At 44.7% G+C, this 26,817-nt stretch overlaps 1 protein-coding gene across 7 annotated transcripts in view; it reads left to right on the top strand.

Annotated features, from left to right (window-relative positions):
- Positions 1–1,053: 1,053 nt before the first annotated feature.
- The window catches only part of SGSM2 (small G protein signaling modulator 2), a 61,624-nt gene continuing 35,860 nt past the window's right edge, over positions 1,054–26,817 (top strand). For 6 of the 7 annotated variants that reach the window (XM_072882293.1, XM_072882296.1, XM_072882295.1 and 3 more), the window contains exons 1-2: positions 1,054–1,278; positions 9,570–9,645. In XM_072882293.1, coding sequence (XP_072738394.1) covers positions 1,222–1,278; positions 9,570–9,645 — 133 coding nt within the window. In that variant the 5' untranslated portion in view covers positions 1,054–1,221. Of the gene's footprint in view, positions 1,279–9,569; positions 9,646–17,837; positions 18,144–26,817 lie in introns of those variants that run through there. The other variant, XM_072882301.1, reaches the window with a different exon arrangement.

The raw sequence follows: 26,817 nt of genomic DNA on the forward strand, positions 1-26,817 counted from the left end.
AAGTTAGGTAATCCTTCTGTTTGGAAAGGTGAGAAACCTTTCATACATTAACTGTGGTTTCTAGGGCATACCGGCTATGCTTTCCCACAGTTGTGCTGTTGAGGATTGGTTTACACAGCTGTAAGGTAGGTGCTCCTACCCCGACTCTGTTGTGTGACAGCTTGTAGAAACAGCCTACTTTTATTCATCGTGGTAGGACTTTCGGTTCTTGTGACTGGGCAATATGTGAATCATATCTGCTGCCTCTTTCAAAAATGGAACAACTCTCTTTTTCCCTTTTCTGCCTGCACTGATGGAGGTCTGTCTTGTTCTCGGTGTGGTCCAGCTCTTCCTGCCTGCCATCTCTTCTTTCTGCACCATTCCCTTGGGAGCTCTCCCTTTGCCTGGGTGTTCTGCGGTGTCTCTTCCTGCACAGCCACAACTACTGTAGGATGTTCAGCAGGAGCAGGAGGACTTAATGGAGAGCGAGCTCTTGTTCATTAAGGATCCTGAATACCCCTGCTAAGGGAATGAATGATCTTGCCTACATCCTTGTTTGCTTTGGAAGGAAGAGCTTGAATGCTTCTGGGCACCCCTTGTGGTTTTGCAAAGTGCTGTCCTTTTGCCAGAAAGTGAATCAAACAAGCCGAGTACGCTGTGGAAAATACGGAAATAAGCGCTAGAAAAAGTGTATTTAACATGTCACTAACCTGGTGCTTCAACCCCCTTCCCTTCTCTAGAGAGGCCAGTGTGGTGTGCCGCTGCTGCGCTCCTGGGGAGGCACTGAACCTCTGGGATCCCCGGGCCCTTCCCGGGCTGAGGCTCCTTCAGGACCAGGGCGGGCACGGGCTGGTCCCGAAGGAAAGCGGGGCTCCCGGCCAGGCCCCCGGCTGCCGGGACCGGCACCGGGCCCGCAGCCGCCGGGGCCGCCTCGGGGCCGCGCGCTACCTCAGCGCCGGAGGCGGCGGGCTCCCGCCTCGGCCTGGCCCCGCCCCCGGCGCGGTTGCCATGGAGCCCCCCGCAGCCGGGGCGTGGCGGCGGCAGGTGCGGCCCCGCCCCCCGCCTGACGTCAGCGGCAGCCGCGGAAGATGGCCGTGGCTCTGCGCGGCGCGGCGCAGCCTCCTCGCGCTCGGCCGGGCGGCGCGGAGCCTTCGCCCCGCGGGCGCTCCCTCAGCGGCGCGGGCGGGCGGCTCTGAGGGCGGCCTCAGGGGCGCGGCGGGCGGCCCCGCTCCCCGCTCCGCCATGAGCTGCTCGGCGGACGCCGTGAAGGAGAAGCTGCTGTGGAACGTGAAGAAGGAGGTGAGGGAGGAGGGGGCCGGCTGGGGGCGGCGGGCGGGTGGGCGTCCCTCCCGGCGGGGCCTGGGCCGGGGCCGGGGCCGGGGCCGTGAGGCGGGCAGAGCCCTGCGCTCCGGGAGGCGGAGGCCGCCCGGGGTCAGCCGGCGGCGAGGGCTCCCGTGCCCCGGGAGGGCTGCGGGGCCTCGGGCTGTCCTGCGCGCTCTCCCGCCGGGCTCGGCCTCCGGCGGCGGGTTCGGGCCGGGAGCGAAAGGTGGAACCTTCAGTTTGTTTGATCTCTTGCAGTAGGGTCGGTAGTTAAGAGTTTCCCTAAATAAAATAAAGCTTTGGCCAGATGGAATGAAAACCCGGTTTCCCTTCAGGAGGCGGTGAATGGGAAGCGGAGGATTTGCTCGGCTACAACTGTTTAACCCTTTCGGTGCTGCTGCGGTGGAATGCGTGACCTTCCCGTGGCTGGAAAATAAAGACAGACAGGCGCTCTGAGCCGAGCCCTTGAGTTGGCATTGCGATGCTGCTGGGAAACGTGTCGGGGTTTTGCTGGGTTTTTCCAAAGCGAACCTGGGGAGGAGAGACGGGGGCTTGCTCTGTGGGCCTGTTCTTTCCTACCCCTGCAGCAGGAGACGGCTGTGTTCCCCTGCTGAGGAGTCTGTACTGAGCTAAGGTCCTGGCTCCCTTTCCCTGCGCTTATGTTTTCCTCGTTACTAGTTCTTTACTAACTTTTCCTTAGCTGTGAATTCTGGAGGAGAAAGGGGGGAAATCAGTGATAAGTCCGAAGATACCCTTGGATGAATTGACTTGGCTCCCAAATGCCAGAGTCCTGGCAGAAGCGTCTGCGCCTGTGGCGTTAATACCTGCGCTTTAGGAAGCATGCTGAGAAAGGCGGGAGGAAGGCAGGGTTAATTTGGGTGGTTGTTCTTACAAACAGCTGTCTGACACTTTTGTGCTGGGTGGATCCATTGGGGGATGAAGTACAGAACACCCCATGCCTGGACGGGGACGGTAGCGTTTGATCACACTTGTGTTTGGACTGGTAGTGCTTCAGTCTTCGCAAAGAATGATGCTGTTCCCTGGCAGGACGTGCTCAGCAGGACGGGGTTCCTCTGGTGCTTTGCACTTGGGTGGAGCGGCTGCTTAGCGCAGAGCAAGGTTTGTGCTGAGACCCGCTCCAACAGGACGCGTTTTGGGGTCCCTGCTGAGGTGCTCTGGGAGGAGGTGCCTGGTGCTGTAAACATGCCTTGGTCTCAGAGCACCTTCGTGAACACGCCTCGGGTGGAAGTGGCAGTGTAGCCAGTGGCCACCTCTCCCCAGCACACCCCGGTACCGTATTTTGCATTTTTGGGGCATTGACTGTGTAGCAGCTGTGTGTAGCTGCCTGTTCTTACGCAGGAGCTAAGTGAAGATGTAGTGCTTATCCATCACAGAGATAAAAAGTATTTTTAAAAGCTAACTATTCTCCTGCTTCTTCCCCCCCCTCAGTTCACAGCTGGGGAAATTGGGAGTGGTAGAAGAGCAAGATCCGTTAAAGTTGTTGCTATGGCCAAGGTTCCTGAGCCTGAATCTAGTGTGCTAAGACTTGTTAGTGTTGAAACCAGAAAGTACCAGATGTTTCAGTCAGTGTAGGTTGACTGGAAGTGGTAGAGTAGGGTTCGACACGTAAAGAACGATCTGTACGTAAAATTGTAGGACCATGTCCTAGAATGACCCAGCCAGCACCTGGCTGCCAGACCCCGAGCAGGTGGTACCTATAGCTTGCTCACATGTGAAATGCTGCAACCTAATGCAGCCGTCAACCTGCCACTTCATTGAGAAATTTTAGCTTAAACTAGGACCTTTGAGCCAAGTTAGTCTAAGGTTTGATTTAGAAGTGCGTGCACTTGCTCTCCTGGATTAATGTTTAACTATATAAATAAATTTGAGAAATGTTTTCCAACTCTGAACATTGTGATCTTGTGCTAATGTACGAGATTGAAAGTGAAATGGATTTTCATGATCCAAGCCAGCTCGAGCCGAGGAGAACAAGTGGTATATAATTAAAAAATCTGAGGCTAATTTGTTTTTAAAGTCTCTAAAATGTTTTTAATTGGACTCTAGCTGTTAAATTACTTGGATAATGTTTGAAAGTGTTACTTGTACCTTCTATGTCATCTGCATTTTTGTTTTGTCTTTGATTTGTTTTTTTCTTCTCCAAATCCTCACAAATGCTCTTCTAGAGGATTTATATTGGCTTGGCTTTGGGGGTTGCCCAGAGCTTTCTGTCCTAAAATAGTCATGAGAGCTTTTTGGTGATTGCACACCTGATGAGGTAACGCCTCTTGCCTGTGCGCTGCACGGACGTGTAGTGGGGGACCCTGCCTCTTCTGCTCGCGTTCAGGCAGGTGGTATCAGGAGGCAGTCAGAGACACAGAGATTGAGATTTTATTTTTCTTTTAAACAATCAGTCAATGGAGCCAGAAATTGAATGCAAACCACTAGTATACCAACCACCAGATTATGCTGCCCTTAATGACAGTAATTAATTTTTTCCGGTAGAGTTGTCAACCTAATTTTTTATTCTGTGTGGCTTTTTACACAGCCCCTTATACCTGCATACATGTTGTGTGTTGGTGGTCTTGTTTGGCAAACTTGACTAGTCCATGTCCATTCTCAAGGAGATCATTCCCTTCCCTTGTCCTTTAAACCCAGGCTCTTCTTCCCGTTTAATTATTTTCATGTAACCTCAATGTCTAAAGGAGTTCAGAGTAAGCGTATTCTTTCTGTATGTACACTAGACCTATTAAAATTCAGTTGTCTTTGCAAAATATAAAATGGTTGTCTCAAGTCACTTGGTGCAAAGTGATTTTTTTTTGTTTATTTTGTCTCTCCCTCTCAGCAAAAACTTTTACATTTTTCCTTCGGGAAAATTTAATGTTGTTTGCTTTTTCTCAGATGGACTTTCAATTCCCACTGGTAAAGAATGTATTTTGTTGGCTCTAATAGAAAGGAGGACATGTAACGTGTTTTGAAAATTTAACTCTACTGGGATTCATGCTGGGGCTGCTTATAAGTTCACATTTCAAACATTTATCTCTCTCTGCAGGAAAATCTGTTGTGACAAGTAGACTCATAAAACAGGCTTTTCTCTGGCCATTTCCTTCTACCTACTGAAATGGAGGGTTTTTTCCATTTCTGGATTTAAACACAGCACTTTTTCTAGCTGTGAAACAGGATAACAATAACCTTAGCAGTTTCACCCTGAAAAATTTCAGAGCACTCTGGAAACGCGATTGCTCATCTTACAATTAAAATGCAACCACTTCTGAGCAGAAATATAGTACTTATTTAACAGCTTGTATTTACACCACCCACTTCTTCAAGAGTAACAAAGAGTCAGTGCAGCAGGAGCAATCGATAAATGAGATGAACAGTGACTACACAAGCTAAAGAAGGCACGGATGCTGGACATGAGGTTTTCTCCTTTGAGGAAAAAATGCTGTGGGTTTTAACTGTGGTCCTGGTTATTCCAGTATTTTATGAGCGCTGTTCTTTGCCTCCGACGACGCATTGTCCCCGTGGTGCTTCTCCGGCGTCCTCATCATGATGCATGGTTGGGGAAAGCGCTGCAGCCTTGTGTTCTGAAAGAGCGGTGCTGGTTTGAAAGGTTGTTCCTAACCTGAAGGTTGCAGATATGTTGAAATGTGCTGGGTCAGCCCTGGTCAGAAATCCATTATTGTGACAGTTTAGCAAAATTGTGGTAAGGTGAGTCTAAACTGTCCGTTCTCATTGGAGTGGACCAAGAACTCAACAGAGGGATGGAAAAGGCAACACCTGTGGGTCTCTTCCAGCCCTATGCTTGTGAATAAATTGGTATATAGTCAGTGCGTGTTGTGTCTTAGTAGTCCTCATTTTCTTGGTCTCTTATACCAGCAGGTTATTGCAGCAGGTTGCTGCAAAGTTGGAGTTTATTTCCATTTTTAAAGCTTCTTTATAACAAAATTTGAAACATTAAACATGACCTTTCTGTTGTGTATTTATGTGGTGAAACTTATTAAATAATCCATGTATTATGACCTATGTTTGGTGTTTGACTGCTTCTGAAAGTTTTGGCCATTGTTAGATGTAGGAGAAAGTCAGACCAGTAATCCATTATAAAGTTGTGCAAATGCATATCAACTTTTATTTGAGGAGCTTGCTTTGCTTTACCTGAATAAAGCTACCACCAGGATATCCTTCAGTCCTCCAATGCCATGAACTTTACGCGGGTAGACAGAGCTTTCCCATCCTTGCTCTCCAGTGGTCAGTAAAGTTGGTGCACGCGTAGTCTGTTGCCTTTTCCAGGGAGAGCAGAATGTCTTCCGAGCCTGTCGCTGAGGCCTGCTGAAGCTCTCTGTGCTTCCCCTGATGCAGTGCTACTTCTGGCTCACGGATGGAGGGACTGAAAGGCACAGAAGTCGATGCACTTGCTGCTTTCCTGCATGCTTCTGCCGCCTGGCAGGTGCAAATGAACAGCCGGGTTAAGATGAGTAGATCCTATATTGGCCTTCCGCAGGAGGCACACAGAATGGGAGGGGTGTTTCCAAGGCAGTGGAGGGAGCCTGTGTCACGCCTCGGCCGAACCTCTTGCCTCCTTCCCACCTGAGCAGGCTTCTCTCCAGGCACCTCTCTGCTAACGGCAGTGGCTCCCGCCGGAGGAGGCAGCCCTCTGTCCCCTGCAGCAGGCAGCGGCTCAGTAGGCTGAACAGATTTCTTTACCTGCGCAGGTGGATGGGTGAATGCGGGGGGGCGGGCTGTTGGTGTTTCTTTTAATGAGATTAATTTGCAGTTTGGTCAGGTCCGCTAGTATCTGCAAGTGGGCGTCTGTGTAGGCTTATGCTCAGAAAGCTTCATTGACAAGTGCCTCCCCAGAACACAGAGACACAACAGCATAATTCCTTACAGAGAGCTGCATGAAATTGCAAGGGGAAAAAAAAAAAAAAGAAAAAGAAAAAAAAGGCTTGTGTTCCATATGACCAGAAACATTTGATTTAGCTCCTTGCCTGGAGCATCCCTGAATTACGTGGCAGTGAGGGATGACGTGGGATTGAAGAAGACTGCATTCCAGCTTTTGAATCTTCACATCTACTGTCTGTGCCCTGAAAATGTTTTCTCTTAACATTCACTGACTTTCCAGAAAATATGCAAAGGTTGCTCTGCATTTGGTGGCAGTTGGGAGCAGGTGCTGATTGCTTGCCTGGTCTGGGGGTCCTGGATTCAGACTCTGCTGATAGGCTGACCATATGGTGCTGCTGTATAAAAGTAGCGTTGATTATCGCATCTGAAACCTTTTTCCTTCTATTTTTTTATACACTTTAAATTTTTTTGTTCCTGGGCTACAGACTGGGATCTAAATAACATACTGAGCTAATAAAGACTAATGATTGGGGTGTGCCTGGGCAATGTGTGACAGCGGGGAACTGGCCTCTGAGCGCCAGAGCTCTTGCTCCTGGTAAACAACTCTTCTTCCTCCCTGCTGTCAGGAATTGAATTCCAGTTACTGTTCTCTGGGGAGCTGAGGCTGAAATCACAGTTTGCAGTCCTCAGTGGTGCCTGAATTCATGTCTGTGAACTTGAGTCATATGTGCATGACTTACCTTGGTGCAGCTCTCTCGTGCTTCCTCTTCTGTCCACCTTAATGCTAGTGGCACTCTGAGGTACTTCCTCCCTTTCGTAAATCAGGCCTTTCATTTAGTAGATTAAAGGTAGTTTTCATCCAGTGAAATCAGAACAGCTTGCAAAGGTTGGGTCACTGTCCTTTCACAGATGGGTCAGCTGAGGCACAGAGATGAGTTGGCTTGGAGGCAGTGGATGGCACCGTCTCTGCACTTCCACTGCAAGCTGTGTTTGCCAGAACATGCTGCCTCCCACGTGTGAAAATGCAGGTCGGGGTCTGAGCTGGAATTTAAATGGGCAGAGCTGCACAGCTGTCCTGTCCCTTTCCCTTTGCGGAGCTGTGGTCTGCCTAGGTGCTGCTATTGAGATGATTTCAGACCTCTGGATGGGGTTTGGAACAAGTTTTATTGGGTTCCTGCCAAGACAAACAGACATCAAGCTTGTAAATCAACAATGATGCAAATAAAAATGTGAGAAGGGGATTGCTGGATAAGCAGGATAATCCAGATGCTTCCTATGTGAGTTCCCATCCATGAGATCTTCTCACACCTTTGCTTCTTTCTTGATATCCTCTTACTCCTCCACCTCCCACTGCTTTACTGTAAGGTCCAAAGTTCTTATAGGCATGTCAGAAATGCACAGGAAAGAAACAAATTGCCTTGTTAGGAGTTTATATTGTCAAGCCTCAGTACGTGAACAGTGGGCCAGGTTTTATAAAGTGCAAAAGACTTGCTTTGAAGTCCTCAGATATAAAACATGTTCTACTTTCAAAGCCTCTTACATGTTTGCTTTCCCCCCCTCCCAGTGTTTTCTTTGCAACCCAGAGGGCTCCTGTTTGATAAGAAGTCCAAATTCTGTAGGATCAACTTCATGCAGAATTTGGGGCGAGGAGAACGCCATGTGTTGAAAGGCTCGTGCAGCAAGTGCCGGAGCTGGAGCTGCAGCCTGCTGCCAGCCGGGGTGGGGGTGTAGGAGTGGGCATGGAGGCCTCAAGATGATTAGCTGGGGGAAGGCATGCTTGATTACAGCATCCAGAATTGGCTTTGCAAATGATCTTACTGGAGGAGGAAGCCCTCCAAACTGGAGAAGGCACTGAGCGGCCACCTCGTTATCACAGCAGTGCGAGTACAGAGCCCAGCGGTTGAACAAGCCTTGCACCTGCAGCTTCTCCTGGTTCCAGCGCAGAGTGGGAAGCTTAAAACCTTTGGACCTGTCAACGCTACAAGGAAGCGGTAACCCAGCTAGCTTTAAACTGGTTATCTCAGGTACCAGACGCAGCCTAACAAGAGCTGAGTGCACAGTTGCCAGCCCTACTGAAAAGCACGGATCGAGGTCTCCTAGGGGTGCAGACCTAGCCCCTGCGGCAGGCTGGTGGTGATTGTTGCTGTGCAGCTTGCACTGGCACTCAGGTCAGACTGAGTTGGTACACAGGCCGTGCTGCTGGGCTTGTTGGTAAGGAGTAGCCACGCAGTGATTACCTGCCAGATAATTCACTATTTGTTGGGTTCCAGGACTGCTGTAAAAATTGTTTTCAAGTTAAAAAAAAACAACAAAAAACAAAACACCCCAAGAAGAGAGTATCTTGTTAAATCTTCTGCCACAGTAGCACTTACTGTCATATATTGAAAGTGATGTGGCATTTGTTTAGGTAGAGTGTCCTAACCCTGTAATTATAGCTCACAAATGAGAGAAGCCAAAAATGATTGTGGATTTGTATCTGGAGAAGCAAGTGCTCCACGGCCAGGAAGGAATGAGTGTCTGATAAATGAGTTGGCGGAGACAAATAGGTTTCATCTGGTATCAGGCAAAGGAAGCCATTGAGGGAGGAATAAGCTAGCAGATGAATGGAGGGTAACTGCAGCCTCTCCTCAAGAGCCTAACTGTAAGATTTGTCTGTTTTCTTCCTTAATTTTTGGAAGTCAGTAATCTGCAATGAATTCCCTCTGGAGCTTGACACATCAGCCTTGAAACTGGGGAGGAACTTTCTTTTAAATCAGTAAGAATTGTGATAAATGTAATTATATTTGCTGTCATTGTTAAATTGTGTAGAAGTGAAAACTGAAGGCACTATCTTCTCTATAGGTACTATATTATTTTTGTATAGTGTCTGGTGTAGCAGAGCTTTGAAACCATCATTTGTAGTTACTGTGGTATGTGAAGTCCCCAAACGGGAGAAAGGTTGCTGTAAACTTCTCTTGGGATGTGCGCCTGAGTTGCTCAGCGGTTCTTTGTGCTTGAGGAAGAGCAGAATGCCACAACTGGAAAGAGCACACGGCAGTACATAATCTTGTTTCATGAGCAGAAGTAACTATATGCAGGAAGGCCAGGGATGAATTATTCAAAAAGTTTTGCGCAGCCCTTTGGAACTTCTGCTGAAGAAGTTCTCTGGAGGGCACCCTGGGTGCTCTGAAATAATTCATCCTTTTATAGGGGCATGCCCCAAATAGACCTGTCCTTGTTCTACCAGAGGTTCCCTCATCCCATGTAAAGCTGCTCAGGTTTGTCCTTCCTTTCCCTTCTTAAAAGCTTTTATCCTTCCTTCCCTGCAAAGAGTAACTTGCGTTAGTCTTTTGGTGATGGGGAAAGGGAAAGCAAAGGTTGAAACTGAAACTCCCAAGTGCTGTGCTGGTTTGTGTTGTGATCTTACAATCACTTCTTTTTATTTATTTTAGGTAAAGCAGATCATGGAAGAAGCTGTCACCCGGAAATTTGTACACGAAGACAGCAGTCACATCATCGCCTTATGTGGTAAATGACATACAAAAGAACTAACACTATATAATCTTACTTTTCATATAGAAATGTATGTTCTCTGCTGTTGGAGGTAAATGCAGGGATTTAAATATTAGAAATCGTGGAGTTCAGGCCAGTGTCACCTTTTCTTTACATTTGCTACATCCGTGTGTATATTACAAATTAGAAAGTAACTCTTATTAAAATGGCATTATCCAAAATAAGTACCAAGCCAAAATGTCAAGGTGATTTACTAGGAAGCACTAGTAGGTTAAAAAAAATATGTATTTGGAGGTAAGATAAAACCCAGAGAATAACTGCCAAAAATGAAGTTTTCATAGTCATGGGTTAAAATCTGGCAGCTACCTTCCAGCTGCAAGTGCTTTGTTCCATAAGTCATCTCAATGTATTTGAAGAATAAGGTGTCTCATTTTGAGTATAGGTCAGCATCATGCCACTGGCTAATTGGCGTGTTTCAGGTCTTCACAACACTTCTCTGCTCTCCGCTGTGCACTGAATGCTGTATTACATAAATGGTGCATTTGAGAGATTGAGGTCTAGGCTTTGACCCTGTGGACATTGTATATTTTTTAATATAATCAGTGAGCCATTGCGTTGGTGACTTTTCCTCATGACTGTGTTTTGGAAGTTGCATTACCAAGAATTAACAAGCAAATAAAATTTATTTGGAAATAGCATCATGTATACCAAGGGCAGCTGGTGTTTCAGAACTCTGTGAATCACTCAAAGTCTGAATAAATTCTAAAATTTGGTGGTGGTTTGCCTGGTCCCTGCAGACTTAGACTGCTCTGTGTGTGTTGTGATGATGGAGTGAAGCAGACCCTGTGTGGGTGGGTGGATAAAGGATGGTCCGATGCTGGATTCACAGTAGAGGTCAGTTCCAAGAGTTCACACCAAGTACTCCTTTGGAGACGTGGACGCTTCATTCAGCGCCTGAGGAGGAACCGTTGAATGCTGGTCCAACAGTTTTGTAATCTAGCCCGTAATTTACTAGGGCCAATAAAAAATTAACACTATTCATCAGACTTTGGTGTGTGGAGAAATGTCTCAGCAAGATACTGGTGAGAATTAAAGCTATGTACAATTGTAAATATGTATGTTGGCTTGTGAATTCTTGGCTGCTTTCTCTTCGTGCTTCAAATTGAAGACTTAACTGGGAGCGATGCTGAGAATGACTGGAGAACAGCCATCATCTAAACACTTCTGGATTTCACAGAATGGAGCATTTGCAGCCAAGCATACCCAGTTATGCGTTGATGACAGTGGAGAGGTTAAGAAGAGTGGAAGTTAGATTTGGCTTTGGAGATAAGTGGACTGTTTAGACAAAGAAGTATTGACACACGTTACTGAAAGCCGAAGTCTGAGAATAGTAACCTTTTCTTGTCACAACATTGAAATTCCAACTTGCTCTGCTGTGCGTGGTCATTGTGTATGCAAGGCTAATCTTACACTAGCCTGCTTGCTGTTTCCAAGTTATCTTTTGCTTACAGCTTAGGATAATTTATTCATCCCTACATATTCAGTGCAGGAGTGCAATATTTGGCCATCTTCTCTGGCTAATGTTTTATTGCTATTAATATAGACTGTAGCCGTTTCCTCCATTTAGCTTGTGGTTATGTTAAATATTCCCCTTTTATCTACGGTATATTTATACTACTATACAGAGGAGAAAAAGTAACTGAGGCAGATGGTCCTGACATAGGAGCAGGTGAAGAAACCCTGAGCCTGTGCTCTTGCTGTGGGCTACCTGTTTGATCTGGAGAGCTCCTAGGGTTGTGTGTCTGTTCCCTGTCTTTGAAACGATGTTCTGTAAGATGTGCTGCAGTGTTGATGTAAGGGGTGGTGGGGCGGCAGCTATTTCTGTTAGAATCTGCTTGGCCAAAATTAGTAATACTGTAAAATCTTCTTAATATTTCTCCCTCCCTCCCGCTGTGATTCCAGTTGGTTTTGTGATCTGAATTCTGTAGAGTCTGAAGAACTAATAACTCTCCATGAGCTGCCTTATTACTGCCCAGCAATCCTACCTATCCTAAGGAAGTATTCCAACCTGCAGCTGCTTTGAATGTAGGACTTAATTAACTCTAAACCAGAAGTAGGTGAAGCTGAATGTTCTGCTATCACTTCAGCTAATTGAATGGAGACACCGTTTCCAGTAGATTTGGCTAACAGCTCCTGGCTGGGGCTCTCCTGTGTGTGCAGTTCTCTTCCCTCCCCCAGTCCAGTTTCATGTGCCTCTTCAAGAGGTTTTTCCCTTCTATTTAAAATTAGATTGGCTCAGTACATGAGTCACTTCCAGTGAATCTTTGTTATAAATATAGAATTCTTGTGAATCATTTTACTCTCCTGCAAGGCTGAGTTTAGCAAGAGTCTCTTAAATACAAGGTAGTTGGCTTTCAGGGCCTGTCTGCATCAGTAACTGAATATTTCCTAGCTCTTCTAGGTCCTAAATGGCTGAAGGTGCCAGTTAAGCAGCGCGTGCCTCTTTTCCCACACCCTGAGGTGCCTCTCTGTTACAGTACACGGGGTTTGTAAGGACAAGAAACTCCAAGGCTGAGATAGCAGACTTGGGGTTCACTGTTCAGCCCCATGCTGGACTACAGCATCTCCAAACAGAGCTTAGGTGCATCATCTGTTAAGCAGAAAGTTTTTCATGCAAGATTACTGCAGGGCGTTGAGCCTGAATGGGTTTCCTCACAGTCTGGCTAGCCCTTGACGTGTGTCTCCGTGGTCCTGGATTCAGCCCGTGGGGTGCAGCTGGACAGCAGAGCAGCTCACGTTGTGTAGGGTTCATTTGCAAGGCTAGAGGAGCTTATATGGGATTTGACTCTATGGAGATATGTTGGCGTCCAGTGGGTGGGAGGGCCCCTTTCCTGCCCAAGGTCCCCTAATGAGACCACAGAAATCGTGTATTGAGATAGGAGAGACAGTCTCAGGGCTACCTGTGGAGCATAGAGGATGAAGCAGTGAGCTCACCTTTGCAAGCTCCTGCAGGAAATGCCCTTCTCCGGACCCGGCGCAGCCTCATGCCACCCTTGCTGGCCCCTGGAGGAATAATGCCTCTGTGCGGGTCCGTTCTGCTCGTCCAGTGGGAGGGATTTGTTGTAACCACAGTGACTCTGCTTACAGTCGATAGTCTTCACCTGCGTGATCTAAGAGAAGGAAAACAGTGCTGACATTTTCATCCTTGTGGGGAAGCAATGAATGCAGATGGTTTTGTATTTGTTCTCAACCCAGTTTATAACCTCGTTACACTCCAGTTACTCTTTCATCCTATCTGATTTCTAAAAGATCTAGCTCTGTTATTCAGAGCCGTAGCGGTTCGGTTTGGACTGTGTGCAGTGTGGCTAATGTGTGCCATGTTGGGACAAAAATTCCAAATTTCATTGGGCTACAGGTTGCTGTTGAGTGAATTTCACCGGTATCATTGTCAATCAGCATATAACGACATGACGCAAGCCCTGTGGATATTCATAGCATCTTTAGTGGACGGGCGTTTCTGTTAGAAACTGGATGTGGATGTTTTCAGCCTGGGTTATCTGGTGCCGTTCCCTTAGTAACAGTAGCTGACATCGTGTGACGCAGGGACCGTGCCTTGCCTGTTCAGCTGAGTGCCATCTCTGCGGGCCGGGGAGAACACTGTCGCCCGCCTCCTGCATCCTTCCTTTCACCAGCTTCCCTGAAGTCTTCATGGCTGGTCGTGTTCTTGCCAGGAATACTAGCCCTTCCCAGCTTTTATGCTTCTGAGGGAGAGGGGGAAGAAAAAGGAAGCTTTTCTTCTGTCTGTCTCTGCAGTTACCTAATGCGTATTTACCAGTCTTCGGCAAGCAGAGTCTTCCAGTTCAGTACTTTACACTTACTGTGTCCGAAAACTACTTGCAGCTTTGCTAAGCCTTTTTCTGCATGGTTGCCCATCTTTGGATCTGACAGTAATGTGCTGCTATAAGCAAAGAATTAAAAACCTGTTTAAATCAGCTTCATACAGCAAACATAATGGAACATGCCTTATTCATGAATGGATCCAAGACAAGGTTACCCAAATGTTGTTCTTTATGTCTTCAAGGGCATGTAGCTCACGTCCCGAATCTCACAGGACTGATTTTCTCCAAGCGGTCTCTTCTATGTGTCCAGTCAAGATCTTTCATTAACTCACTTCTTAGTATTTCTTCTCTTTTCCCCCTTTCATCTAAAAAAAAAAAAAAAAAAGTTGTGCAGAAGGTTTCACAGAAGCTAGAAATGTACCAGATTAGGATATCTTTACTCCAGATGTACAAAGCCAATTCAAACTGTGCTTAATAATACTCTTTATCTTGTCAAAAAAAAAAAAAAAGGCGCTTCAGACACTTTCAGTCTCATCTTTGAAACCAGCATTTTGATGTTTTTCAAAGGTCTGTCTCCTTGCCAGTGGATGCATTTAATGTGAGCGTGATGAGCTTGTTGTCCTGTCTGCTCAGCAAGGCACCCCGAGGAATTGGGGCAGCCGAGAACGCTTTACAGAGCTGGTGCCTTCAGCAGGGCACAGGCGGGGGCTTCTGCCCAGTTTGCAAGGTCCGCGTGCCTCTGGCAGCATCGGGAAAGAGAAACTTTGGGAAAAGCTTCTGCAGACTCATCTTCCTTCTCTGCCGTTCATCCCAATTATTGCATCCGTGGTGGAACAGGTGGCCGGACACTGTTGCAACAGTGTGGGTCACCGGAACACTTTTTTAATGCACTTCATGTTTTGCTTGTTTACTCTGTGTGCAGAGCTGTAATAACTGGCCCTGATTGCTCAAACTATCTTCTCTGTTTGTATGCATTATTCATTGGAGGAGGAAAAAGAAAAGGGAGTGTGTGGGGAGCCTTCTCCTGAAAAAGATGCTTAATGCAAGCCATATATGTGGCGCATGCTTGATGAATGGGTTATGTTGCCAGAAGGACACTGCTCCTGTAATAATAGTAATTAAATGCAGAGTATATTTTTAATGTCTTGTTTTTAAAGGTAAATTGATAACTACTCTGAAAACAAACTTTGTCCAGACAGTATCTCCCTCAGTGAAGTTAACAGCGTATTGTTCTGTTTGGTGTAATTATTACTTAAGTGTAGCAAGGATGCTGACAAATAAAAACTGGGATTGTACAAAATGTTCAACATTCACTGCATGTTTGTTTTAAAGGAAATGTGAACTTTGAATTGACTTGTAATTAAATTATTGTCATAGGACTTGGCTGTGCTTGGCCTGGTTTATAATTTAAAGGTATGTTTATATCGTTTGAAATGAGTCTCAGTAGTTTGTTCTCTTTGAATAAATATTTTGAGTGCATTAAATGAAATAATCCTGAATTCTCATGCTGTAAAATAATTGCCATAGACTTCAGGTGGATTATTGAGAGCTGGAGTGTGCCAGAATCCAACTGTATGTTGTTAGATGTAAATCCAGCATGCCTGCTTGTCAAGGTGAATGTAGTTACTGCGTTTTGGGGGAAGGTTAGCAGTAAACATGAGTAAAAATGGTAACTTGGGCACTGCCAAACACACAGAACTTGGCTTTTCAATGAGATTTTTATTTGAATTAGGGAAGGAATGAGCTGCACAAAAAGCTTTTTTTGGCCTGAATAATAAACCTGCTACCAGTAATTAAAACCATTAATTAATGTAACGTTCTGTAAAATATACAGAATCCCTTTGTGGTTGAAATGAAAAGGCCAGTTCTGATTTTGAGCTGTAGAACGGTATTTAATGTTGCGCTCAAGGCTTCCTTTAAACCTTCTTTGAGGATTGCAGGTTTGCGTTGCACTCACTCCTTGGGATGCAAATGGAGAGGAGAGAGTTGGGGGTTTCCATCACTGTCCCCTGGGAATTGTGCCACCGGACGGGAGCTGTGCTGGGAAGTGGATGGGTTTATTGCAGGGGCATTGCCGTTGTCTGTTCCTTTCCCCCCGTATCAGTGGCTGGTGTTGATTTTTCCTTGGAGCCCCTCAGGCGGGAGGAAAGGCGATAGTTGCAGCAGTTACATTCCTCGTAGCCATGCATGGTGCACGTCTAGTGAACCTCAGAGCCAAAGTGGTCGGTGTCATACTGCTGATGGCTTCAAAGAGAGGCCCCTCATCTCTTGGGATATTCCTCCTTAGGGTGTTATGGGCATTATGTGTAAAATATTTTTTTTATATATATGTATTTTATTGTGGCAGCCAAATTTCTTCTCTTTTGCCTGGATGGCAATAGAGGGGGGTTGCCCAAAGGAAGCTCTGTTCGATGCACTGCAGCGAGAGGCTTTTATTTGGTCTAGAGCCTCACAACTGCACCACGTGTTTCTAAGCTCTCGGGACGCCTGATCTTGTTAACTGGCTGCCTGCAAGCGGCAGTACCAGTCTGCTCGAGTGCCTGAACTTGAACTCAAGTCAACAGGGAGTAGGCCGTAGGTTTGGATTTGATATTTCCGGCAGCTTTCTCCGGTTTTATTGTACTACTGCATTTTTTGCTGGCAAGGAAGGGAAGACCTGTAGATCTAAGCGCCTCTCTGAATTGCATCCTTTATTTCTGTTGATACTGAGGTGTTGATGCGAGTGTGACCTAACCACTCGTAAACTAGAAAGCAAAGAAACTGAACTCAAATTCTGGAATGCTTTGAAGCTCTTCCATCAAAGAAAACGGCAAAACTCCTATCTTCTCTTTGTTTTCTTGATACTTTAGGTATCTTTTTTGGTGTACTTGGGATACTTGACGTGTGCTGTTTCTTCCCATTTCCAGTTATTAATATCAGTTGATTTACCCCCAGTGTAGGTTACAGTCCTTCACTTCAGAGGCATTTGGAAGTCTTTGTTTTTCCTTACCTCAGTGTCATTTAATTATCTTTGCCTTCCATATCTGTTCTAAAGCTGTGTTTTACCTAGACCAGACTTACAGGCCAGAAACGTTTTTCCCCTCTAAAACCCAAGCAGTAAATTTGCTATTTCTGCATGTTAAGTTACCATTCTATCTTGATAGGTTTGTTGAGAATACTCAGTGCAGAACCTGCGATTTCACGTGCTGGTCCATTCCAGACTCGACGTGCAGAGAAGAGGAACAGAGAGCCTCTCCTGCGAGAGGAGACTAGAGAGCTTGGCTTGCTCAGCCTAGGAGACGAGCCTGTCCCCTTGATTGGGCTGCATTAACCTCAGGTTTTGTTGTTTCCATTTCCATTATGCATATGGCTTTTCTTCTCTTATTAACTGATGAAAATTACTGGGTTTTTTGGGGTAATGCTGTGTTTAAATACCACAGATCTAAAAAAAGAAAAAATCCATCTCATGATCTGTCCAGTAATGCATTGGGAAAGGTAATATGGTTTGACTGCAGAGCTGGATCTGAATATTAAATGAAGGTGTTTATACATTATCTGTGACTCCGTTTAGTCACGCATGCAGCCCTTTAAACAGAAGAAGGATGTGATCGCTGCACTGGGGGGAGCTTGTGGTATAATGAATTCACATTAGTAAGCAGTCCTTGAAGCGGTGCTCTTTCTCTGTGTGAATGTGGAGAGATGGCCTAAGCCCTTTCAGCTGACATCTGCCGTCCCAAAGTGAACAGGTAAACCAAGCGCTGACTTGCCCACCTACCAGTGCAGTCTTCTCTGGAAGCAGGTTCTTGCGAAACCTTTGGTAGTCGCTGGGCCACGGTAGCAGAGGAGGGTGAGCGAGGAGGTGGCGACTCAGTGACGACTTGCAGCAGGCGAGTACTGCGTTCATTTTGGAGGTGGTAGGCAATAGGAGAGCAGTTGTGTGGCTGGGCTTTCTGGAGCCACATGCTTAGTCTGAGATCAGTTAAGATCTTAAGTTTCAGGGTCTGGAAATATTTGTAGGAATACAATCAAATAGCTTCAGCTGAAATCCTGGCTATGTCTCTGTCAAAGCTGGCAGTGGAAAACCAGGAAACCTGTGAATGTGAATATGGCTGGCGGCTCCTCAAGACTGGATACCTGGGTGTTTCAGGGACAGATAGCATGTCTGAGTTGCAGGAGTGCCTAGTAGAGCTGGTTAGGAGCCTAAGCTGCTAACATACATAAGGGTTAACCACAAAAATGTGGTTAGTTGTGGGACTGTTTTCTTCATTGGTCTTATGATGACTTGTTATCCCATTTTGCACAAAGTTAATTGTGTTTGAAAGAGAAGATCTAATTAGGAACCAATGACTGCATGATGCTGGAGCTTGTGTTCTGTTTTTTCTCGTTCAGGACCTGAAATCCAAGCAATTATCCGAGTCACCAAACGTCACAATTGCCAGCCCCAAGCAATGAAAATTCATGAGTCAGAAATCTTTTCCTTCATGGCCCTAAATTACAAGACTGGATTAAAGTTCATGACAGGAAAATCAAATCAACTGAGGAATAGAAATGTATTTCTTAAATACATTTCTCATCCAGAGATTCTTATCCAGTGGCACGCTTCAAGATGGTAAAGCTTTCAGAAGAATATGAAATATCCACAGGCTTGCAGTAAAATCGAGGAAGGAAGCAGGGAAACTCTCCTTTGTTTTTAAGGTGAGAAGTTAGTTCCTGATAGAAGCCCTTTCTCTGCCTCCTCTTCAAAGTATGGCAACAAAGTGTTAGCAGATGAAAGGAACAGGAGATTGATTTGGACCTAGTCTGGACCTCATATCTGAAGCATCCTGGCTGTCCACACAACAAGCTGTTCCCATCAGTTTCAGCTGGAGTTCCAGCCTTCCAGTTCCTCTGAAAATCAGCCCCATTAGGAAGAGATGCCTTATGCTCTGGGTTTTTTAGGTGATTTCCTTGAGGCTTCTAAATAGCACAGTGCTCCTAGGATCTGACAAAGAACTAAGAATTCAGTTTCCTCTCTCTTTTTTTCTTAGCTCACAGAAATGTGACTTATGTAGAAATACATGTAAATAACCATTGTCCAGCCAGACATTTTATTATTTTAATTCTTTTGGCTTTCTGCCCTTGGCATTGATGTTTTTAAAAAATGCAGTTAATCTGCTATGGAAATGCAGGTCCCATAAACAAAATATGAGCCTCCCTGTATTAATACTCCTATTTGGAAAACAAATGAAACATTTTCAGTGATGAATAATGCTTATAAAATAGTTTACAGAGGTTCTACCTCACTTCATAAACACTTTAGCCCAAAGAGAGTACCAGAGATTATCATAATTGGGGGGAGGCAAATATTTTTTCACACAAATTTAAAAGCTTTTGATTGTGCTGCAAAGATGACCGCTTTAAAGTAATGAGTGGTGTGCTATAGAGGAGAGAAACAAAATAAAAAAAGAGAGTGAATATTAGCTGTGATGTGAAATCAAACAGTTTTTGAACTGCACGTGTTTTTAGTTTGAGAAGTGAAATACAATCTCTCATGCTTTTTAGAGCACTCTGCTAAACATTTCACTTTAGTCCTGGGCCATCAAATTGGTTCATATTCAATTATTTAGAGAAACCTCAGTAATTTTGATTTAGCCTTAATAGGGTTTAATGGAAACAATTCCATTTTCTGAAGGGTATTGAGTTCCTTGAAGCTTAATGGTCAAGATTTTAAAGGGGAGCAGTCACCAACTTCCAGCCCTGATGTTTCCCAGCCAGAGCTATGTTTAGAACTGAGGAGTGTCCATTTAGATACCTTTTTTCCTCCAGGGATTTATTGAAAATATCATGTCTCTGTCCTGTCTGTGTGGCAGAGCAAAACACAAGTAGCTTGAGTCCGGGTTAACTTAACCGTTAAACCACACAGCCTTGGCTGTTCAGTCCCACTAACTGCTGCTGTGACCTTGCTTCCAGCGGGAAGAGGTGCTTTCTCCTGATAGGGATTCCAACCATCCAGTTAACTATAAGTAGAGTTTTCAAATTAAACCATTCTTTTATAGTGTGTTTTTAACATTTCTTTAACAGTGCATCTCCTTTCACATGAAACCTCCAAGAGTGAAATGGAAAGTTGTTCTTCTGGTAGTTATCAAGTGCAATTTCACTGATGGACTCTTCAAGGCAGAGACTGTCTCCCCCTGGATAGTTGCACAGGACCTAGTTCTGTGCAGTCCTGATCACAGATAACATCTCTTTGTGCTGTTGTAAAATAAAAATACTTGGTGTTCTTCTAGCACCTATCACCTTGGTATTTTCCCTTCCACGGGTTCCAAGTGATTTGCTACATCAGTGTTTTAACAAACACTAATAAAAGTAATAGATACTTTAAAGGTCTTCATTTTGCAGCTTGAAGTGAAGATTAAATTAAATATGAAAACAGTTGGCCCTCTCAGCTGATCTAACATTGGACATCTGGGCCTCTCAGCTGACCAGTCAGAATAAGAGCTACAGGAGAAATACAGTGCCTTCTAACTCCCGAAGATACCTATCTCTTAGCAGTGCTGATGTTGTTCTAATATAGCCATGGTAGGGCTGCTGTAAATAAGAACGTGTAATAAATGTACCAGACTTGCAGTGAAGCTGCAAGCTTCAGATGTCCACAGCCTGGTGGTGAAACAGAAAAAGGATATATGCGAAAGGAAAGTGCTGAAGTTGTACGTCAGCAATGGAGGAGACGCATCAGCATGGATAACTGATGCGTGTGGCTATTAAGGGATGCCCACTTATAAAGCATGAGTTGTACTTAACTACTGAGGCATTAGCTTGAGGTTGTGATTATAAAGAAAATATTTAATTGGACTTCTTATACTCTTGCTTCCTACTCTTCTATTCTATGAAGCATTTTTTTTTTCTTTGTACTAAGGGTACTTCCTCTATCTTGGTGACATATGAACTCTTCCATTCAGGAGGTTTATGTGCTTAACCCTGAAAATGATTGCAACCTTGAAAATTAAGAAGGGATTGCAGATATCTTAGTATCATTCATACCCCATGCTGTGATATTTAAATCACAGCACCAGAGGTCCGAGGAGGATTTTAGTTCAAAATGAACCACTTCTTTTAGTGCTTTTTGTTCTGATAGGCGAGGGAATCCTTCCACCTCGGTTGCAGTGATTGTTGCAGGCTTGGGTTTGATGAATGATGTACTGAAAATCAGGTGAGGCAGGTGAGAGTGAGAGTTTGGCTGTAGCACAGCTCCCTCCGTATTATCCATTCCTAGTGTCCCATGAGCGTACTTGGATTTGTCACATGAAATCCCTTATTTGCAGTGCCACTGTATCTGGAGAGTCTGCAATCCTTGGCATTTGAAGACAGAATGTCAAATGGGGATTGAGACTTAAGCACATGCTTGCTCTTTGTTTTTTCCCTCTTCCATAAAATGTGCAAAGCAGCACCCTTTGGAGAGAGGAGCGAATTTGGATATCTCCTCTGCAGTCATTTGCTTCTTAGCTAGTATGCGGGTACAGCTGGCTATCTCATCTACTTAGTGTGCATTTCTCAATGACAGCATGCTGTAACTTGGTAATAAAACTGGTTTCAAACTGGGCAGATCTGTGATTAGCTAGGTAAAGCAGCAGCAGCTGGAGATGGTGAGCATCTGATAGCTTCTTTATCATCCTCCTCTTTTCATTTGTTCTTATTTTCTTCAGCCCCATGAATTCTATTCCCTGTGCACAGTTTCCATGAAAGCAAGGTATTTAGCTGCAGTGTTTCTTACTGTCTAAGGAAAACTTCATCTGCTAAATAAACCCCATAAATAATCCTTCCACAGGCCTTCTCTTCTCTGCTTCCCTCCACCCTTCCAGCCCCATCCTTGGAGCTCTCTTATTTCACACTCCATTAAATCATGTCAAGATTTTCATAAAGGCAAAAAAGGAGGAAACTGAAGTTGTTCACCTGCCCCTGCAAGAAGTAGCCTTGTTGAAGTCACAAAAATGTGGCATTTTTCAAAGCTTGTTGGGGATCGTGATTATTTGGACTGTAGATCAATAATGTATCTGCACTTAATTAAATTCAGTGGTGGATACTGCAGGGGATGTTCCTCAAAACTGGCTGGAGTTAATGACTTTTCAGATGGCTGCTGTCAGCTGAGTGATAAAAGGGAATTACCTGAGCTGGGTTGATTTATTCCAAGTGCAGTGCTGCTCTTCTAATCTGTATGGAATGAATATCTGTGTTTTTCTGTACTCAGTTTTTGTATGTATGTATTGTTCTAAGTATAGCGACAGTAGGCAGGCTCAGGATCACGTTGTGCTCTGCTCAGAAAGCTTACCATAGTTATTTATCCGTGTGCATGCATGCATGTAAATAAAAGCGTGTGTATGTGCGTACAAACTACCTCTTTGTACACAAAACTACCTGTTGATGTCTTTTTGCTGTTATCAATTCCTCCAGAAACAGCTAAATCTTCATCTCTTTTTATGTCTTTTAAGAGTGTCAGATTCCAAAAAGGGAAAAATGGTTCATTTTCTTTAAAATAGGTAAACAACTTCATTTTCCTGTCCCAAAGGTTCTTCTAACTATAACACCTAAAATGTTTTGTGTGTTATCTTTTTAGGCAGCAATCTGAGCTCTGCGTTCTGCAGTTTGCAACTCCAGGGGATTACCTATTTTTGGTTTCTTAAAAATGAAGAAAAGTGGTTTTGCAGCAACCTGATTTACCTAACCCTCCAGCTCTCTTCCCCCAAAATAGTTCTCTGTCAAGATTATTTTTTCCCACCCCTTAGCTCTGCTGTGTATTCTTGATGTTGTCTCCATTGCATGCTGGTTGGATTTTACGCCTGTGTCTCTGCGTGTGGTTGTAATACATAACGGGTCTTGATTTCAACTGATTGAGAACGTTTGCCGAGGCACTATGGAAATGGGGAAGGGGAGTGTTTGTGCACACCATACCGTTTTCTGTGGTCAGTTAAAATTTCTTGTCGTTTCTGGCACCGTCCAGCAGAACAGTAGGAGGGGGGTATATTATAGTCAGGATAAATGAGTGAGTTCAGTTTGTTTTCACCTATTCCCACAAGCCTACAAGATGAATGCAGAGAGCCTGCCATGGAGAATTGATCTAAATCCGAGAGCTGGCCAAGAAACAATGCTAATTCCCTTGCAGATTACCAGAATGCAAGAAGCATAAGCAGCCTAACTGCAGAGCAATGGGTTTGTGGAGGCCTTCCTGCACAGAAAAGAGACACTTTCCTGGGGAGATGTGGAGGTTTGCAGGAGTAAGAGTTTGTAAATGCTGGCTTATTTCACTGTAAAAAGTGTGCTTTTACTGCTTCAATCTAATGCTTAGAAAATAGAAATCTAATTTTTGTGGTTGGTTTAAAACAGAAGAGAAACAAAAAGAGAAAAGGTGAGTGGAGCTAAGGAGACGTCCTCAAATACCATGTATTTCCTCTCTGTAAAGCCATTTGAGCATTGCTGTCAAGGTCCTCTCATGTCTTTTAAAAGATTCTGCAGCTTGAGGTGATTCTTCTGCAGGTTTGTTCAGGATGTGTTAAAGTTTCCTTTTTGACTGAGCTTGGTTGTGTGTGCATGCATGGAGGAGAATGTGGTTGTGGGTGATGTCGACAAGGAGCAATGAGATCAGTGTCTGCCTTTGGACACGCAGTAAACAAAAAGCCCTCCTTGATTCTTCCAGGCAGCTGACCTCCTTAAGTAATGCGCTGTGAAGCTCCTGTGCCGCTTGCTGCGTTGGAGGGGTGCCTTCCTGCTGTCGTACGCCACGGAGGTGACATCTGTATGGTCCCCTGGGTTGGAATAGGGGGACATCTGTGTTGCAAGATGTACTCCTCTCCTCAAACATTTTATGGTTTAACTGGATAAAAGCCACTGCATGTTTGAAAGCTACTTCAGATTAGGTCAGATGCGAATGTAAAGTCAGTTAGCTGTTCTGGAAAAATTCCCTTGTATAAAGGAGCCTGGAGAGAAAAGTTGGAGACAGACAGTTCTGTTAGCTTCAGTCTATGGGTGAAGTAGAGGAGAATGAAATGACTCGAAGGTCACACAGGCTGGGACTAAAACCTGAACCCAGATCTCAGGGTGCCTTATGCATAGAACTGGACATGGTGCATTAATCTCTCATCCCGTGGAACATGCATTTTGAGGCAACCCAGCAGCTAATTCCAGTGTGTCTCCTTGCAAATAACCGCTACACGTGTATTACAGTCAGCTGGGGACTGATGTTAGGCCAAGGCCTTGTGATGAGAAATGTCACAATGGAATAATTAAATATTGGGGCTTTAGGGACAGTCACTGTGGAAACTGCCCTCCATGGCAGCTGCAACATTTATTAATAATTAAAGCTGTGCCTGCTGTGCTTTTCACTAAATTTGTTTCATTAATATTTTATTGTTTTAAAGAAAGAAAAAAAAAACAACAGTGAAGGTGGGAAGAGAGCCTGTTTCCTAAGCAACAGCAATGCACTTCTTTGCAGTTATTTTTAAAGGCAGGTTCCTTCATTTAAGATTTGGAACCAATTATTGCTGCATTGCTTCAGGCATCCGGAAAGCTGCTTTTCTTTTTTCATTTTCTTTATATCTGATTGAAAGAGCAAAACAGTAGCTGGGTTAAGAGTTGTTTTGGTGGTTGCTAGACAGGATCTATGACTGTGATGTGAAGAACATCCCCATGCTGTCATCACTCTTTGTTCTTCCCGTGCCACTCTACCTGGCCTTGCAAAACCCCATGGGCAACCAAACAGTGCTCGCCCCCGCTGCTGCTTCTGTGTTAGATGCACAGATGCTCCCTCTTCCTTTGAGTGGAAACAGCCTTGCTGGCAGAGATGGCATCAGCACTGGCCTCCCACTTGTGTAAGACCACAGGCATTGCCTTTGCCACCTCCAGATGTCCTCTGATTGCAGCGGATGTTTCCTGGTATAAGCTGATTGCTGAGAGGGGTCAAGCAGGGATGTGCCCGTGTGTCCTGGTCCTCCTTTCAGGGAATAGTGCCGTGCTTAGGCTTTTGTGGATGATATGGGTGAAAAAACAAGGGGGTGGTTGTCTTCTGAGGCAGTAGTTCTGGGTGGGAAGTATACCAGCGTGGGAAGCAGTGCCAGACTTGCTGCTCGGTAGCCTTGTTTGATGCAATCAAGCTCGTGTCCTAAGAGAGGCCTAACAGGAGTCTGCAAAAGCTGAGGCCACCGGCACTGTTCCATTGTTGCCATACAACGTCTCAGTGAGTCTTTGGTTTTTGCTTCTCCTGCACTAGGACTCCTCTGGGTTCAGCCCAGGCAGGACTGGCTTTGCAAACAGCAGTAAGAAATGCTAGGGCAGTTATTGCAGTATAGCCCAGGGCCAGCTGCAACAGAGCCCTGACCATGGAGGGGTTATTGGAGTGCTCTTCTCGGGGGTACGATGGCGGGGAGGAACACAGTGACTTACTGTCTGTCTCGCAAGGGGACAAGGCCGAATAATCTTTCTCTGCTTCCAGTGAAATCATCTTACAGATGAAATGCTGATAAGTGCCTTGTTCCTCAGTTCCTGATGCTAAGTCTTTTAAGTATTCAAGAATGCTGTTCTCTTACTACAAATAGTGGGTTAAATTTATACATATTTTCTTCTACTTTTTATCAGTTTTACCTATGTGTGTTTGGCTGTCTCTCAGTATGTGTTTATACAGTGCTTGATGCAATGGGACCTGAGTCTAATCCAGAAAGTAATAACCATTTTTTTTAAATTTAGGATACTCTATCCATCCGAACAGCAGTTTGTTGGTGCTGTTTACAGTGAAACTGGAATGTCATAAGCAATTAAATGAGGGATCACAAAGAAAGGTGAATCATGCTATTTTTTTCAGAGAAGTAGTGGGTGTAAAAGTGTATGAATACCTTGGTAAAGCACTCGGTGAGGCTTTATTTGGGTTACAGCAACATGGAAATAACGTGGATAGGCCAGTATTTCTTTTGTCCACTTTCTAACACAACAGCAACTTTGTCCATTTGCCCTGGAAACAGAAGGGGGTGTGGATTTGCATGGCATGAGCATTTATGCTGAAGACATCAGTTGAATGCTGTGAATGCTCAAATGCTCTTATTTATTTAAAAAAAAAAAAGAAAACCCAGCAACAAAACAAAAGAAAAAAGTCCTTCATTATCAGTAAGTACATGAGACATGCTGTTTCATTTATCCCAGCTGTACCGCTTTCCACAGGGCTTGCCAGTCTCCTGCGTTACTCATTTATTGGAGGATGGCTATGTGTGTGTAGGGTTTTCCTGTGTTTATTTGAATTGTCCCTGTTGTTCGAGCGTTGGAAGAAGCTGGTCACAGCACAGTGCATCATGATCCTGTGCTTTTGGCATACTTGCCAACAGCATTTACGTGATATTTCAGATTAGGCAGCTTGAGGAGAGACTGTTAAGATAGTACATGTCTCTTGCTTGATTTTAAGATGAAATTGGAGTTTTGGTTGTGGTGGTTCGGTTGTGGAATGAGATCTGGTGGTCTGGTTGTGGATTAAGATGAAATTGGAGTTTCAGTTGTAGTGGTTCTCATATAGGTTGTGCAATAAAGGAATATATCAATTTTTTTCTGAAGAATTTGGAGTCTAAATAAACTTAGGACTAGGAAGGAGGAGAAGAGAGAATGCTGACTTCTCTATTTTACAGAGACTGAATTCAGGGTATACAATTAGAAGACTTGGCTTTGCTAACTCGGGTTAGTTGTATCTTGCTGAAAATCGTTAGAAATGAACAATCCCAAGTCCCCAAGCCATCAGTCTTTAATTCCACTGGCTGTCTCATAGGGAAATTAGGGCTTTCCATGGCAATTTTATCTTCTCAATTTTATCTGAGTAACCTCAATGTTACTTAGCTTAAAAACATATCTGCCTTCACAGTTGAAAGCAAAATAGTGGCATGGTTATCCCACAGCACATTTCCAATTTGTTTTTCTAGTGCTGTTTTCTGCACTGTAAGAGCAAATGGTTGTGCTTTCTGAACATGCATTAGGTTAATTTGTGTAGTAAGGATGTGATAGCAGGAAGCCAATTAGACTTTTTTCCAGAGTGATAAGACACAAAATGTGAAGTTATTAATACCTCATAAATGCTTCTCTTAATTTTTTTGTTCATTCAGCAGGTCGTTCTTCAGTTTTGCCAAGCAAAGAAAAAGGGTATCAGTGCTGGAGATTAAGGGGATGTTTTTACTAGCACTGTTCAATACAGGCACATCCTGCGATCCCCCGACTGCCGCAGCTTCTAGGCTAGCTCAACGCAGGAGGTGTTTCTGCGTGCCATTCAGTCTTGCCTGGGACTTAGGTTAGTTTCCAGGGACTGAGCAGTGAGGATAGGTCTCTTTCAGATGCAAGCTTTCAGGTATTATGGGATTTGGAGGCTATTAAGTAC

Source organism: Ciconia boyciana, chromosome 17 (genome assembly GCF_034638445.1).
Source record: "Ciconia boyciana chromosome 17, ASM3463844v1, whole genome shotgun sequence".
Taxonomy (NCBI): domain Eukaryota; kingdom Metazoa; phylum Chordata; class Aves; order Ciconiiformes; family Ciconiidae; genus Ciconia; species Ciconia boyciana.